The sequence below is a fragment of the Rhinopithecus bieti genome, unplaced genomic scaffold, assembly GCF_001698545.2.
Source record: "Rhinopithecus bieti isolate Rb0 unplaced genomic scaffold, ASM169854v2 scaffold_12049, whole genome shotgun sequence".
Classification (NCBI taxonomy): domain Eukaryota; kingdom Metazoa; phylum Chordata; class Mammalia; order Primates; family Cercopithecidae; genus Rhinopithecus; species Rhinopithecus bieti.
Genome location: NW_016807278.1, coordinates 2,659,278 through 2,671,875, shown reverse-complemented (window position 1 = coordinate 2,671,875; position 12,598 = coordinate 2,659,278). Strand labels below are relative to the sequence as shown.

The 12,598-nt window shown below is 49.6% G+C and overlaps 1 protein-coding gene and 1 pseudogene across 21 annotated transcripts in view; both read left to right on the top strand.

Moving 5' to 3' along the window:
- NFASC (neurofascin) overlaps window positions 1-12,598 on the top strand; it is a 204,655-nt gene that overhangs the window by 115,410 nt on the left and 76,647 nt on the right. For 14 of the 21 annotated variants that reach the window (XM_017881006.1, XM_017881015.1, XM_017881008.1 and 11 more), the window contains 2 exons: window positions 5,314-5,494; window positions 11,974-11,991. In XM_017881006.1, coding sequence (XP_017736495.1) covers window positions 5,314-5,494; window positions 11,974-11,991 — 199 coding nt within the window. The remainder of the gene's footprint in view (window positions 1-5,313; window positions 5,495-11,973; window positions 11,992-12,598) is intronic. The other 7 variants (XM_017881014.1, XM_017881013.1, XM_017880997.1 and 4 more) reach the window with 1 other exon arrangement.
- On the top strand, window positions 7,682-9,809 carry LOC108535108 (putative 60S ribosomal protein L13a protein RPL13AP3; annotated as a pseudogene).

Here is a 12,598-nt window from a genome sequence, read left to right as displayed (position 1 = left end):
CTGTGTGGGAATGTTGTCAGTAACACGCCTGACCAATGCCATGGAGTTTTTATGAAACAGTACTTAACATGGGAGAACATTTCACCTTCAGGTAGCTCTATTCTGTTTTCTTCCTGTATGGATGAATGTGTGTTTGTGTGTGTGTGTGTGTGTGTGTGTGTGTGTGTGTGTAGGGGGATTGGGAGACCTCAGATATGCAAGAGCTGAATTAATCATGTTCTCCAGTACTTAGTATACCATCCATCCACAAAGGATTTATTTCTTTGTTGTATTTATTTTTGTTCTTTTCTGCACTCTCCCCCTGCCCCCCGCAATGAGCCCTCCTGTCATGTATTTTATATCCTTACAACCTGCCTCTTGTGTTATTATATATAAAAGGATCCTTCAAACATATCATATTTAGAGTATGTTTAATTTTCACTAATGGTATTGTGGCACGGCTGCATTTATCAGACAATTCTTCCTGTGACTCAAGGAAGCACCTCTCTCTCTGAAACATCCTCCTATTTGGTCCTAGCTTTGCCCCTGTGGAACTAGACAGAAAAATTCTACACTCTCTCCCAGCATGTGAATACAATCACTGTGGCCCCTCTTCTTCAGGCTCAACCTACCCCCTCTCCTTTACTTTCCCTCCTAGGATGTGGGAGTTTCCTGGTCCTCCGCAGGGTGATCTCACTAAAACCAACCACCCCTGCATCTGGATATTGCACTTCTCTGCACCTAAGCAGTCACCTCTGGTATGGTTGGAGGGCCTGGGAGAGGAACCTGAGAGGTGGCATGACTGGGCCATAGGGCAAGTCTGTGCAATGACTAAGGTTGAACAGGAAATGTGGACTTGACTGCTGTAGGCTAGCAAGCCTGTCCCTTTCACCTTTCTTCCTGGTCATCAGGACAGGGGAACTGTAAGCCTTGCTGATGTGGGGGTACCTTCAGGCAGGGGATCTCTGCCATCACTCTGCATTGGGTTCTTTGAGCTCAGTACTAGAACTCTCATACTCAGAAAGATGGTGGATTCACTCCTTCCTTTGACTTGGATGGAAATTTCCTCAGAATGGATGGGAAGGGTTGCAAACCATGTGCCTGTCTTCCATGCTGAGTGAGCCCAGCCTGGGGAGCTGAGGGCCCTTATATGCTCACATCAAATAACCTGTCCTCTTCATCCTCTGTCCCATCTTTATGAGCACATAATGGAGACCAATATTATACTTTTCTTTTTTATTGAGGTGAAACATAACATAAACCATTTTAAAGTGTGCAGCTCAGAACTGGGCACGGTGTCTTACACCTGTAATCCCAGCACTTTGGGAGGCCGAGCTGGATGGATCACCTGAGGTCAGGAGTTCAAGACCAGCCTGGGCAACATGGTGAAACTCTGTCTCTACCAAAAATACAAAATTTAGCTGGGTGTGGTGGCACGTGCCTGTAATCCCAGCTACTTGGGAGGCTAAGGCATGAGAATCACTTGAACCCGGGAGGTGGAGGTTGCAGCGAGCCGAGATGGCGCCACTGCACTCCAGCCTGGGCAACAGAGTGAGACTCTGTCTCCAAAATAAATAAATTAAATAAAGTGCACAATTCAGTAGCATTTGGTCCATTCACAATGTGTACAACCACAACTCTGTCTAGTTCCAAAACATTTGCATCTCAAAAGGAAACCTCATACCCATTAACCAGTTACCCTCCTTCTCCCTTCCCCTCTGCCCCTGGTCACCAGAGACAATCCATGTTTTGTCTCTATGTATGTATCTATTCTATAGATAAGACCTAGAGATGTCATATCTATGGGATCATTCCCTGTGACTTTTTGTGCATGGTTCTTTCACGGACCGTGTTTTCAGGATTCATCCAGTTGGAGCATGTCAGTATTGAATTCCTTCCTATGGCTGAGTCATATTCCAGGGTATGTATGTACTGGAGTTTGTTTATCCATTCATCCCTTAGAGGACATCTGGGCTGTGTCCACCCTTTGGCTGTTGTGCATGATGCTGCTGTGAACATTCGTGTACATGTACTTGTTTGATGCCTGTTTTTAATCCTTTTGCTCATATACCTTAGGAGTAGAATTGCAGAGTCATATGGTAATTTTATGTCTAACTTTTTGAGGAACTGCCAAACTATACATTTCTTTTTTAAATAGCAGCCTTACTCTGGTACTTTTCCTGTACATAAAAAGAGAAAAATGGATGGAAAATCCCTGGACTAGGAGTCAAGAAACCTGGGTTCTTTTTCTAGCTTTGCCACTAACCAGCTGGGTAAACTCAAACCAGTCACTTCCCTTCTCTGCGATTTTGTTTCTTCATCTGAAAAGAAAGGGGACTGTATGAAACTCGTGTTCTTTACGTTCTTTTCCTCTTGTAAGATTTTGTTGGAAAACTAGGTTCCAGAGAGGAAAGGGGAGAGAATTGCTACACAGCTAAATGTGGTTATCTTGAGATTCTTTTTCCACTCTGTTGTTAAATAGTAAATTCAAAATGTCCCATACAATTGGGCTTTTTTTCTTGCCAATGTGTATCTGTTTTAATGAATAGCTTCTGGCTTCCTAGTTCTATCAAGATTCCCAAAATAAAATATCCTTCTCTTTCCCTTCACTTCCTACTGCTTGGCAGCTCCTAAACCAAACATGCTGGTTATGGAGCCCTGACGGGCGCCATCCCCACCGCCCCTGCTGCGCCTTCCCCTAGTGCAGGTTCCCTCAGCACTAAGGGTTCAGCTGCCTAATCTAAGTCTGGTCTTTGGAGATGTATAAGCCAAGGAGAGGCATTAGTGGATTCTTTCTGCGACAGTGTAAGGACCATCTTAGAGAGTTGGGAAGATGAACCAAAGACCTCCTGTGATGCCTTCTAGATAGAGGGTCCCTCCTTGGGAGATTTTCTCCTCTCTTAACCCTCCTTCAGGTTGTTGGTTTCCTCTCCAGAAAGCACCGTCTGTGTTGAGACGGATTTTTGTCTTCCACTAATGAGTAGCCTTCACAGTATGCCACCCAGGTCCACAGCATGTGCTCTCCTGCGCCGCCTGGTGGTTTTCTGGGGGAAACGTGAGGTTTTAAAAGCACGTGATGGTCCAAATGGCTTCTTATTTCATCCATTTAATCATTCGTTCATTTTTTCATTCATCCGTATATCCATCCATCTCACGGTTTCGAAAATCTGCTATGTTTTAGGTACTATGATCGATTCTAAGAATAGAACAGTAAACAAGACAGAGTACCTTCCCTTATAAAGAAGCTTTCATTTTCATAGGGGAGATAGACAAGTGGCTTTTGGAATGAATACAAAGTGAAATGTGCCATAATGGGGGAAGTAAGGTGTGTGCAGGAGCACAGATGAAGGACACATATGTCATACCTGGAAAATACTAACGAGAGAGGGCAGACACAGAGTGTTCTAGACAGCTTCATGGTGCAAAAGTCAGTAAGCAAGACCAAGCATGAGGTACTGAGGGAGCTGGCAGAAGAGCAGTCTTGGCTGGAACACAGGATGCAAGGGAGGGATAAACAGTGAGCTAGCAGAGGGGACACATTATGCAGGACCTCTGAACCATGTCAAGGACACTACCTTTAACTCCCAAGCAGCAGTGAGCTATTGAGAGTTACACTAGGGGAGTAGCACATTTCTGTTTGCCTTTAGAAATAATAGCTTTGGTTATGAGTGGAGAGTAAATCAGAGGGGCATATCACACTGCCTCCCATAACTGTGTACAATTATTATGTGTCAATAAAAAATAATAAAGTAAAAAACAAACCACGGGGGGGAAAGTGGATGTGGAGAGACCACTTAGGAAGCTGTTGCAGTAACTCTGGCATGAAATGTTGGTGATCAAAACCAAGGTGTGGCAGTGGGAAAGGAAACAAGTGGATGGAGTCCAGAAATATGCACAGTTGAGGGTTGGTGCTGGGCCCAGCTTCCAGGATAGAAACTGCAAAAATGTGAATAAGAATCCTTTAGTTTGCCCCGTATCCTGGCACAGGGGAAGTCCCTTGTCCTATTGCAAGAATCAGTGACCTGCTTTCTGCTCCAGGTCTCTAGAAGGATGGCCTTGTTTCCCAGGATCTCTCGCCCTCCCAGAGAGCAAGCACTGGAGTGCTATTCTTGTCTTCTGCACCCTCAGTCAGGGTGGATGGGAGATGGTGCATGTGCACAATTGAGAGTGGGCTTCAATTTGCTGCCAAATGAAATAGGAGCAGGAGAATGATGTGTCCATCTGATAGGTAGCTATGAATCTAGGAAAACTGGAGGAATTCTGGAGAAGCCACCTCCTGCCTTCCTCTTTGACTTGGCACCACAGTAGAATAGCAAACTGGACCAATTTTTTAAAGTGTATGTTTCAGAACCTCAGGTAATCTTAAAGCACTGTATTTGAGTCTCAGCTGTAGGCCATTCTTGCTCTTCTCTTTCTAGAGGAGGAGAAGAAAGGTTTGTCTCTAAGGATCCATTCTAGGTTCCTTGGACAACCATTTTTAACACCATCTCTGTAAGCCCTGGAATGATTTCTTGTGCTTGAGGATGAACACTGAACCATCTTAAATGTTGTTTATTCTACCAGCCACCTGAAGCCCACTTCTTCGTGGTCATCATCTTACCACTGCCATTATCTATAAAAGGACAATATCAGGGACCACTGTTCCTTAGCTGCACAAACTACTTGCAGAAATCATTCATTTTCTGCAAAATGACAAAAAGTCCTTTGTGCAACCATGTCTTCACCTATCTAACCCATGATTCCCCGGGCCTGCCAATGTCACCCTGCCCCCTTCATCCTGGGATCAGAGGACATCAGTGCGATCTCATCTCTGTGCCTCTACCACAAATATGCTCAGCCCCAGGCACACTCAGCACATGTGGTTCAGAGAGGCTGTGAGACTGGTGCATTTCTTACCAGATCGGTGCATGGCATCTTCTGGTTGCTGGGCCTGCAGGCCAATAGGCCAGTGTTTGTTTTCATGACTGTTGTTTGCGGAGTTGCCCTTCCTTCTCTAACAGTGGTTTTCAGCTGGGGGGTTTCCCCTCCAGGGAACAATTGCCAATGTCTGGAGACATTTCTGATTGGTTGTGGTGAAGGGGGTGGGCTGTACTGGTTTCTACTGGATAGAGGTCAGGGATGCTGCTAAACATCTTACAATACCCAGGACAGTTTCCCACGCCAAGAATTTTTCAGTCCCACATGTCAATAGTGTTGAGGTTAAGAAACCCTGCTCTATCTAGAACATTACTCTGTGACCAAGGGGGCCCTTGGGTCCTCCAAAGCCCTGTAGGATTGCTAGAGCAAACTGCAAGTTCATGAAAAACCCACTTGCTCTTATGTTTCTTTCCACAGCTGAGCTCTGTCCGGGAGGCCCAGTTAAAGCAGCTTGAGGTGACAAGACCCCGAGTGCTGGGGAGCAGGGAGCGGGGCCGGGTGCCGAGGATGGCCAGGCAGCCACCGCCACCCTGGGTCCATGCAGCCTTCCTCCTCTGCCTCCTCAGTCTTGGTGGAGCCATCGAAATTCCTATGGATCGTGAGTCCTGCCCCATCTTCTTCTCTTTTTCTCCTGATTTTGGGCAGAGCGGTGGGAGGGGAGGGATGGTCAGAGGAAAGTTCAGATCATTCAAAGAAGGTTGAGGAGAGGGGAAGCAGTGGATTCTGAGATTCAGAGCTGGGTTTCTCTCCAAAGAACTGACACGGGCTCCTGTTTGAAAGTTTGAGACTGTGTTGCAGAGCCAGTTTCTCAGGGCTGTAGCTGAGCTGATGCTTGGGGCGCCTGGAGCCAGCTGAGTGGGACCAGAGGTGGCGGAGTTTGGGATTCTGAGTGCCGCTTGGGTTTTTCCCTCTGCTCACCTCTCCAGGTCCTCTGTGGTCTTGACTTGCCCAGAAAAGCAGTTTCCAGGGTCAAGTATGGTGGCACAGTTCTTACTTGCCTTTCTAATGTCTGATATATTCAAATCCACACCCTTCGGGCCCTCTTGGCTGGAGGAATCAGCAGGACACAGGCCTAGGAAGGGCTGGGAGCAGAATTATCTTTGCAAAAGATATGGCTAAATGAGACATTAAAATAGAGCCCCATTATCGTGCCACATGGGAGAACCAGGAATGGATTCCTTCTCATTGTTTTCAACTTTCCCGCAGTAAAGATAAAAAGTAAAATCGCTGTCATTCTGTTTCTCATGGAGGGGGCATTATTTGACCATCAGAATCATAAAGTAAGGGACTTAAAATGCAAATCTAACGGCCATGTCTCCACCAACCATATCTGTTGCTGCATTCAGCAATGGCCCATTTATTGGCAGCCAAGCTCCTCGGCCCTGCCGTTAGGTGTGTGCCACCTTTACCACAACTCTGACACTTCCGGTAAAATGTCTTAGCCTCCCCAGGCTAAAATGTGAGCACGCCATCTCTGACCCCTGTTTCTTATGTCAAGGAACAGAGGGGACCCCCATGACACCAACATTGGCTTGGGCTGTCTCCAGTTAACAGATGTCTGGGGAGGGGGGCGGGAGAGTAACACAAACTCCAAGAAGTCCTCCCTGAGCTTTCCAAAGCCAGACCCCTGGTCCTGGAGTTAGCATAGTTTGGAGAACAGTTGGAGGTATCTCAGCCCTCCAGGCACCCTACTTCACCAATAATAGCTGCCCCAGAGGAGGGGACACTTTGGATGATAGAGCACCAGTAGTAACTGTAAGTCAGACCCAGAGGTAAGATGGGCAAAGCCCCTGCTGCCCTCCCAATACACACATGTGCACGTGCACAGGGAGGGAGGAGAGCAGAGTTGTGAAAGGACCTGTTCCCATGGTAACTGTCTGTGTGGCTGGCTCGAGGAGAGTTTCTCATTAACAGTCCCAGGCAGACAGTGTAATAAGGAGCCTGGTAAGGCCAAGTCCCTGGTGGGAGGGTGTGCAGAGGAAATTGGGTTATCAGGGAAGTGGTGAAGGCTCATTTCTCTTCTGCCGCTTCTCCTCACTCACTCACCTGCTGCTTTGATCCCTGGGGCCAGTGGGTGAGGGGTCCCTGCAAAGTGAGCCTATAAATAGATGGCTTTGGTGTCTGTCTGAAGAATTCTAAAGCTCTAAGGAAATGGAGACACAGCAGACACCCCAAGGAGTCAGGCTCTCCATAGCCCTACCTGTAGGGTAGAGCTGAGAGTGTCCTGATCTCCCCACCATCTCCCCATTCCAGTGTCCCTGGGATGACCCCCACCCCATGTTGTGTTCCCGGAAACTCAAGCCCTTACTAGCTTAGAGTCGCATAGCAAATGGGTGGTGGAATCAAAACAGAACCCGAGTCTCTTGACCCCCAAATTTGGGACCGGATATGTCCCACCCCCACCTGCCTCCTCTGAGTCCTTCTCCTTAGAAACCACTGGAATCGCAGGTGTCATGCACCAGGGAGAGAGCTAAGTGCTGCATGTGCCTCATTGCACATGGTTCTGGCAGCTAACCCTCAACATAGGTGTTATCCTTAGCCTGCGGGTTAGAGACAAGGAAGCGACAGAGCCGCAATAGGACCACAGCACCTCTCTGATGGACAGGGAAGTCCTTCTGCAATGCCATTCCAGGTGCCCTAGCTGTGTCAGGGCAGGAGACCCAGGCTGCCTGGAGCATGCCCCACACACATGACACCTCCCTGGTTGCTGCAGGTCCAATGACCCTGGAAACATGTCCAAAAAGAGTCTGCAGAAACTGAACACTTTCCAAGCTGACCGCCGAAGATGACAGGGGATGAGGGGGCAGATCCTGGCACTCTATGGCTGAGGCCATCCCCTGGGCCTCCTGTACTGCTGGGCTGGAAGGCGGTGGTCATGCACTGCAAGGGCATTGTCATTTCTGGCAATTTCAATGGAAACAAGTTAAAGTATCTGGCCTTCCTCTGCAAGTGGATGAACACCAACCCTTTCCAAGGCCCCACCATTCCCAGGCCCCCAGCTGCCTTTTATTTATTTATTTTTTTTTCTTTTTGAGACGGAGTCTCGCTCTGTCACCCAAGCTGGAGTGCACTGGCCAGATCTCAGCTCACTGCAAGCTCCGCCTCCCGGGTTCATGCCATTCTCCTGCCTCAGCCTCCCGAGTAGCTGGGACTACAGGCGCCCGCCACCTCGCCTGGCTAGTTTTTTGTATTTTTTAGTAGAGACGGGGTTTCACCGTGTTAGCCAGGATGGTCTCGATCTCCTGACCTTGTGATCCGCCCGCCTCGGCCTCCCAAAGTGCTGGTATTACAGGCTTGAGCCACTGTGCCCGGCCCCAGCTGCCTTTTCTGACAGACCCTACGGGGCATACTACCCCACAAGACCAAGCGAGGTCAGGCCACCCTGGACCACCTCATGGTGTTTGATGGAATCCCACTGCCCCGACACGAAAAAGTGGATGGTAGTCCCTGCTGCCCTCAAGGCTGAGCATTTGAAGCCCACGAGAAAGTTTGCCTGCCTGGGGTACCTGTCTCATGAGGTTGGCTGGAAGTACCAGGCAATGATAGCCACCCTGGAGGAAAAGAAGAGAGAAAAGGCCAAGATCCACTACCAGAAGAAACAGCAGCGGAAACAGGCCCAAAGGAACGTGGAGAAGAAAATCACAAGTCCACAGAGGTCCTCAAGACCCATGGGCTTCTGGTCTGAGCCCATAAAGACTGTTTATTCCTCAAAAACAAACAAACAGAAAAAAGAAGCTGAATGCAAGACAGCAGGCAAGCCCTTCAGAGAGGCCCCGGCTGCCCTGGGAAGAGGCTGCCCTCAGCGGGTCTCTCCATCTCACTGGGCCCAGCACCACAGACCTCCTATGTGTGCTGAGCTGAGCCCGCTCTCCATCTAGCCCTGGGCTGAAGGAAGATCAGGCTTTCTTAACGTTCTCGCCCTGCCAGGTGTTCCTTCTACTCGTTTGCTCCTTCAGCGGACATTATCTGTGTCTCGAGGCCAGAGGCACTGCTTCTATTCTAGAGAGGCTGGGCGCCACAGGCCTCCTGGAGCAGAGCCCTGGACCGCTGCACAGTCCCTCATTGAAGGCCCAGCCTCCAGCTCCCACTGCTGTGCCAGCAGAGTCACACGCACCCCTCCCACCTGTCCCCTGCCTTCCTCCTTCCCTCCCTATCCAGCCCCAAGGAGAACAGTATGAACTTTGAAAACAGCCAAGAGTCGCCTCATCAACTGGAGTGAGTTTGCCAAAAAGTGAGTCTGCTGGCCCTTCTGTCCCTGGCCCTGCATCAGGGGACAGCATTTTCCTCCCAGGAGTGGCAGAAACAATTCCCCCCCACCTCCATCACAAATAACGCTGCAGGATGGCCTCAGCTCACATGCACACTCTCACACATACATGCACATTCACACATACACTCACACTTACGCTCATACCTGCTCACTCATGCACACCCACACACCCACTCACACGCCCTCCCATATCCTCACATGCTCACTCATGCACACTCACACATGCCTTCACATACCCATATGTGCTCACACTCCTGCACACTCACTCCCACTCACATACACCTCAGTCACACGCACTCACATGCTCCATCTCCTGAGGGATGGGTGCCAGAGGTCGTAGGTATCAGAGCCAGGGAAAGAAAAAAGGCACATGAGTAAAGAAACCTCGCGGACTAAGCAGGCATCTGCCTCAGTCCCTGCAGAGCTGAGCTGGAACAGCTGTGGAATTCACTTTCCACTGCTCCATAGAAGGTGAGTGGTGTGACTCTGGGTGAGAACTTGGTCACCCTCATCCCTAGACAAGCTGTCCCCACTGTCTTCTCCCTGTCGCAGCTTGTCTCCTGGGTTGATTCTGTCCCTGTAAGAAATTCCTTAGTAGCACAGTGGTGGCTGCAGATGCCATCCCTTTAGTCAAGTAGATTCTCCAGAGGCCCCTGGCCTGATAGTATGGGGGCTGGGGACAGCATCCAACCAGCTCTTGCTGCCCTGAGAGTCTCCAGCGCCCACAGTCTCCCCTCTCACTCACCCTTCTCCAGAATGTCAAGGAGAGCAGAGTCCTGAGGCCCCAGCTGGCTTGCTCACCTCTCTGGCCAAGGATGGATTTGTTTAAAAAAAAAAAAAAAAAAAACTCTGGACCAGGCACTGGGAGAGCTGGTTCTCATTCTAGCTCTGCGGCAAACTTCCTGTATGATCTTAGCCAAGAGACTTCTTCCCTGGATCTGGAGATTCCCTGAACAATGTCTAGGGCTCTTTCCATTGAGTCAGCCTTTGATTCTATAAGAGAGGCTTGAAGTCTTGAATAGGCAAAGGAGGTCCCTTGTCAGGCTTGCTACCCAGGGTGAGACCCCAAAAATGTCCTAAATGAAGAAGCCAAGGGCCTGGACTAAGGGCCAAGGGGAGTGGGTCCCAGTGACAGCCCTACCTCTCCTAAGAATGGCCCCTTCTCCCCACCCAAGCCAACTGGCATTCATCCTTCTAGAGTTACCTTTCTTGGGGCCCTGGCAAGAATATCATATATGGATGAAGATGCTGCAGAGACGAACTCCAGGGAGCATGTGTTCAGAAGCCATAGATTTTTGCTTTCCCCCTGGACTTTTCATTCCTTTGTCTCTTGCTCGGGCAGCCCTGGGCAAATGGTGAAGCAAATGTCTCTTCAGTCCTCCAGGGATCACACGAAATAATTATTTTGGATCTTTTCATGAGTCTTAGTCTCAAGACTTTCCTTCATGCACAGCATGTACAGCAGGGCCCTTGTCCTGCCACACTCTGCCCCTCCTCTGGGATCTCTCTTCCCTCTCCTGCTGTGGCTCTTCCTGCACCTCTTGTTCTGAGCTTAACTCTGGCCTCTCCAGGCTGCCCTCTCTAAGCCCCCAGAATCCTCGCCATGTCTCACTCAAGTCAGGTAGGAAGGCTTCAAGGTCATCATGACTTTGCCCTGATGCTGGCAGCTCGCAACTCCCCACAAAGAGCCCTCACTCTGAAAAAGTCAGCCTGCAACAACAGTACAATAGTCTGCACCTGCATGAAATGAGAATGCCATGTTACTTTCTGATACAATCATCAGGAAAAGACATTTTAAAGTCACAGCAACACGTGTTCTCTTTTCTGCACATTTTAACCAAGACCTTGTCCCCACAAAAAGCACACCATCTAAAACCTTCCTATCCGGAGTGTGGTTCACACACCACCAGCATGGCATTGCCCGAGCACTTGTCAGAAGGGCAGAGTCCCAGGCCCCACCCCAGCCCAACTGAATCAGAACCTGCATTTTAACCAGCGCCCTGGTGATGCACATGCATGTTAAAATTTGAGAAGCCCGGACCTCAGATACATACACCCACCTTCACAGGAGCACACCTATACGAGCATATGCATACTTTAGGTAGGAGCTGGGGGAGATTTGTGCCACCTGCCTCCTTACGTTCTTTGTGAAAAGCACAGAAAAGAGCCGTAGACTCTGCTTCATCCCTGGAGCCTCCCATTGAGAACCCATTGAGAAGCATGATTTCTATAGGGCAATGTACCATGAAAGGGGCATTTGTCTCTAGAGTCTTCCATAGGATGGGAAAGGAGGAGATGCCAAGGAGAGAAGGTGTTATGGGAGAAGTGAGATCTTGGAGTTTTGCCCTGCAGCAGTGGTTCCAATCCACTCCCTTCCTGGCACCTGTCTTGCTCTCAGCCTCTCCTGTTCACTGTCGGCTGAGGAACCCACTTCCCTCAGTGGCATCAGATGGAGGGAAATACTTTCAAGGCCTCTTTCAAGCAGCATTGTCACCTTGGGACACGTGGACTTCCTGGTGACACTGTCCTTTGATCAGAGCCAGTCTTTCTGCCCAACTCTGTGGTTTTGGTCGCCCAGGGGAGGCGTCACCTTCTCCATAAGCCACTCACTGGGTCCGTTCCCCACCCCTGCTTGGTTCTTGCACTGAGCTCTGCAGCCAGGAGGAGAGAGCCCTGTGCTCAGCGCCCTCCCCAGGTGCACCCCGCCCACTCCCTGTGTGCTGGGGCATGAGGATGCCTGGGCGGTTGTGTGCATAACGATGTTCTTCTTTTCTCCCTCTCCAATGCTAACCCGTCGGAACTAACAGCAAGCATTCAGAATGAGCGTAAGTGCCCTGCGTGGCTCTCTGTGCCTGTGCCTCTGGGAGGTGGGAGGGAGAAATGAGGCGTGAGGCAATACCTGGGGATTAGTGGCCTGCTGAGACTTCTGCTGGGGCCTCTTCACACCAGAGCCCTGTAGTGGGGTCTCTTACTGAGCGGGAAGGAAGGAGGCTTGCCTGCAACACTCTCTTGCTGGGAAAGACAGAGGGGCATGTGGTAAGAAGAGGGTCATTGGATGGAAGCTCATGTGCACCACAGCTGTTTCCCCATCCTCCAGTGGCTGGCACAGGACCCCAGGGTAGAAGGCTGGCACTTGGGACCTAGATGGGGAGCATCTGGGAAGTTCTTGGGGACTGAAGGCCCTCTGTGCCCTAGCCTCACCATAGTTTGGCCATTTGTTGAGCCTCCAGGGCTCAGAACCTCCATGACCCCTAAGTTCTGAAAATCTAGCTGCTTTTTCTTCCTTTATTCATTCAACAGACATTGATCAAAAACTATTGTGCACTGTATGTCGTGCTAAGCATTGTAATGTAAGGATGAGTAAACTAAAAACCTGGCCTTCAGTTTCTCCTCGGGATGCTATGGGATTTTTTTTTTTTTTTTTTTTTTTTT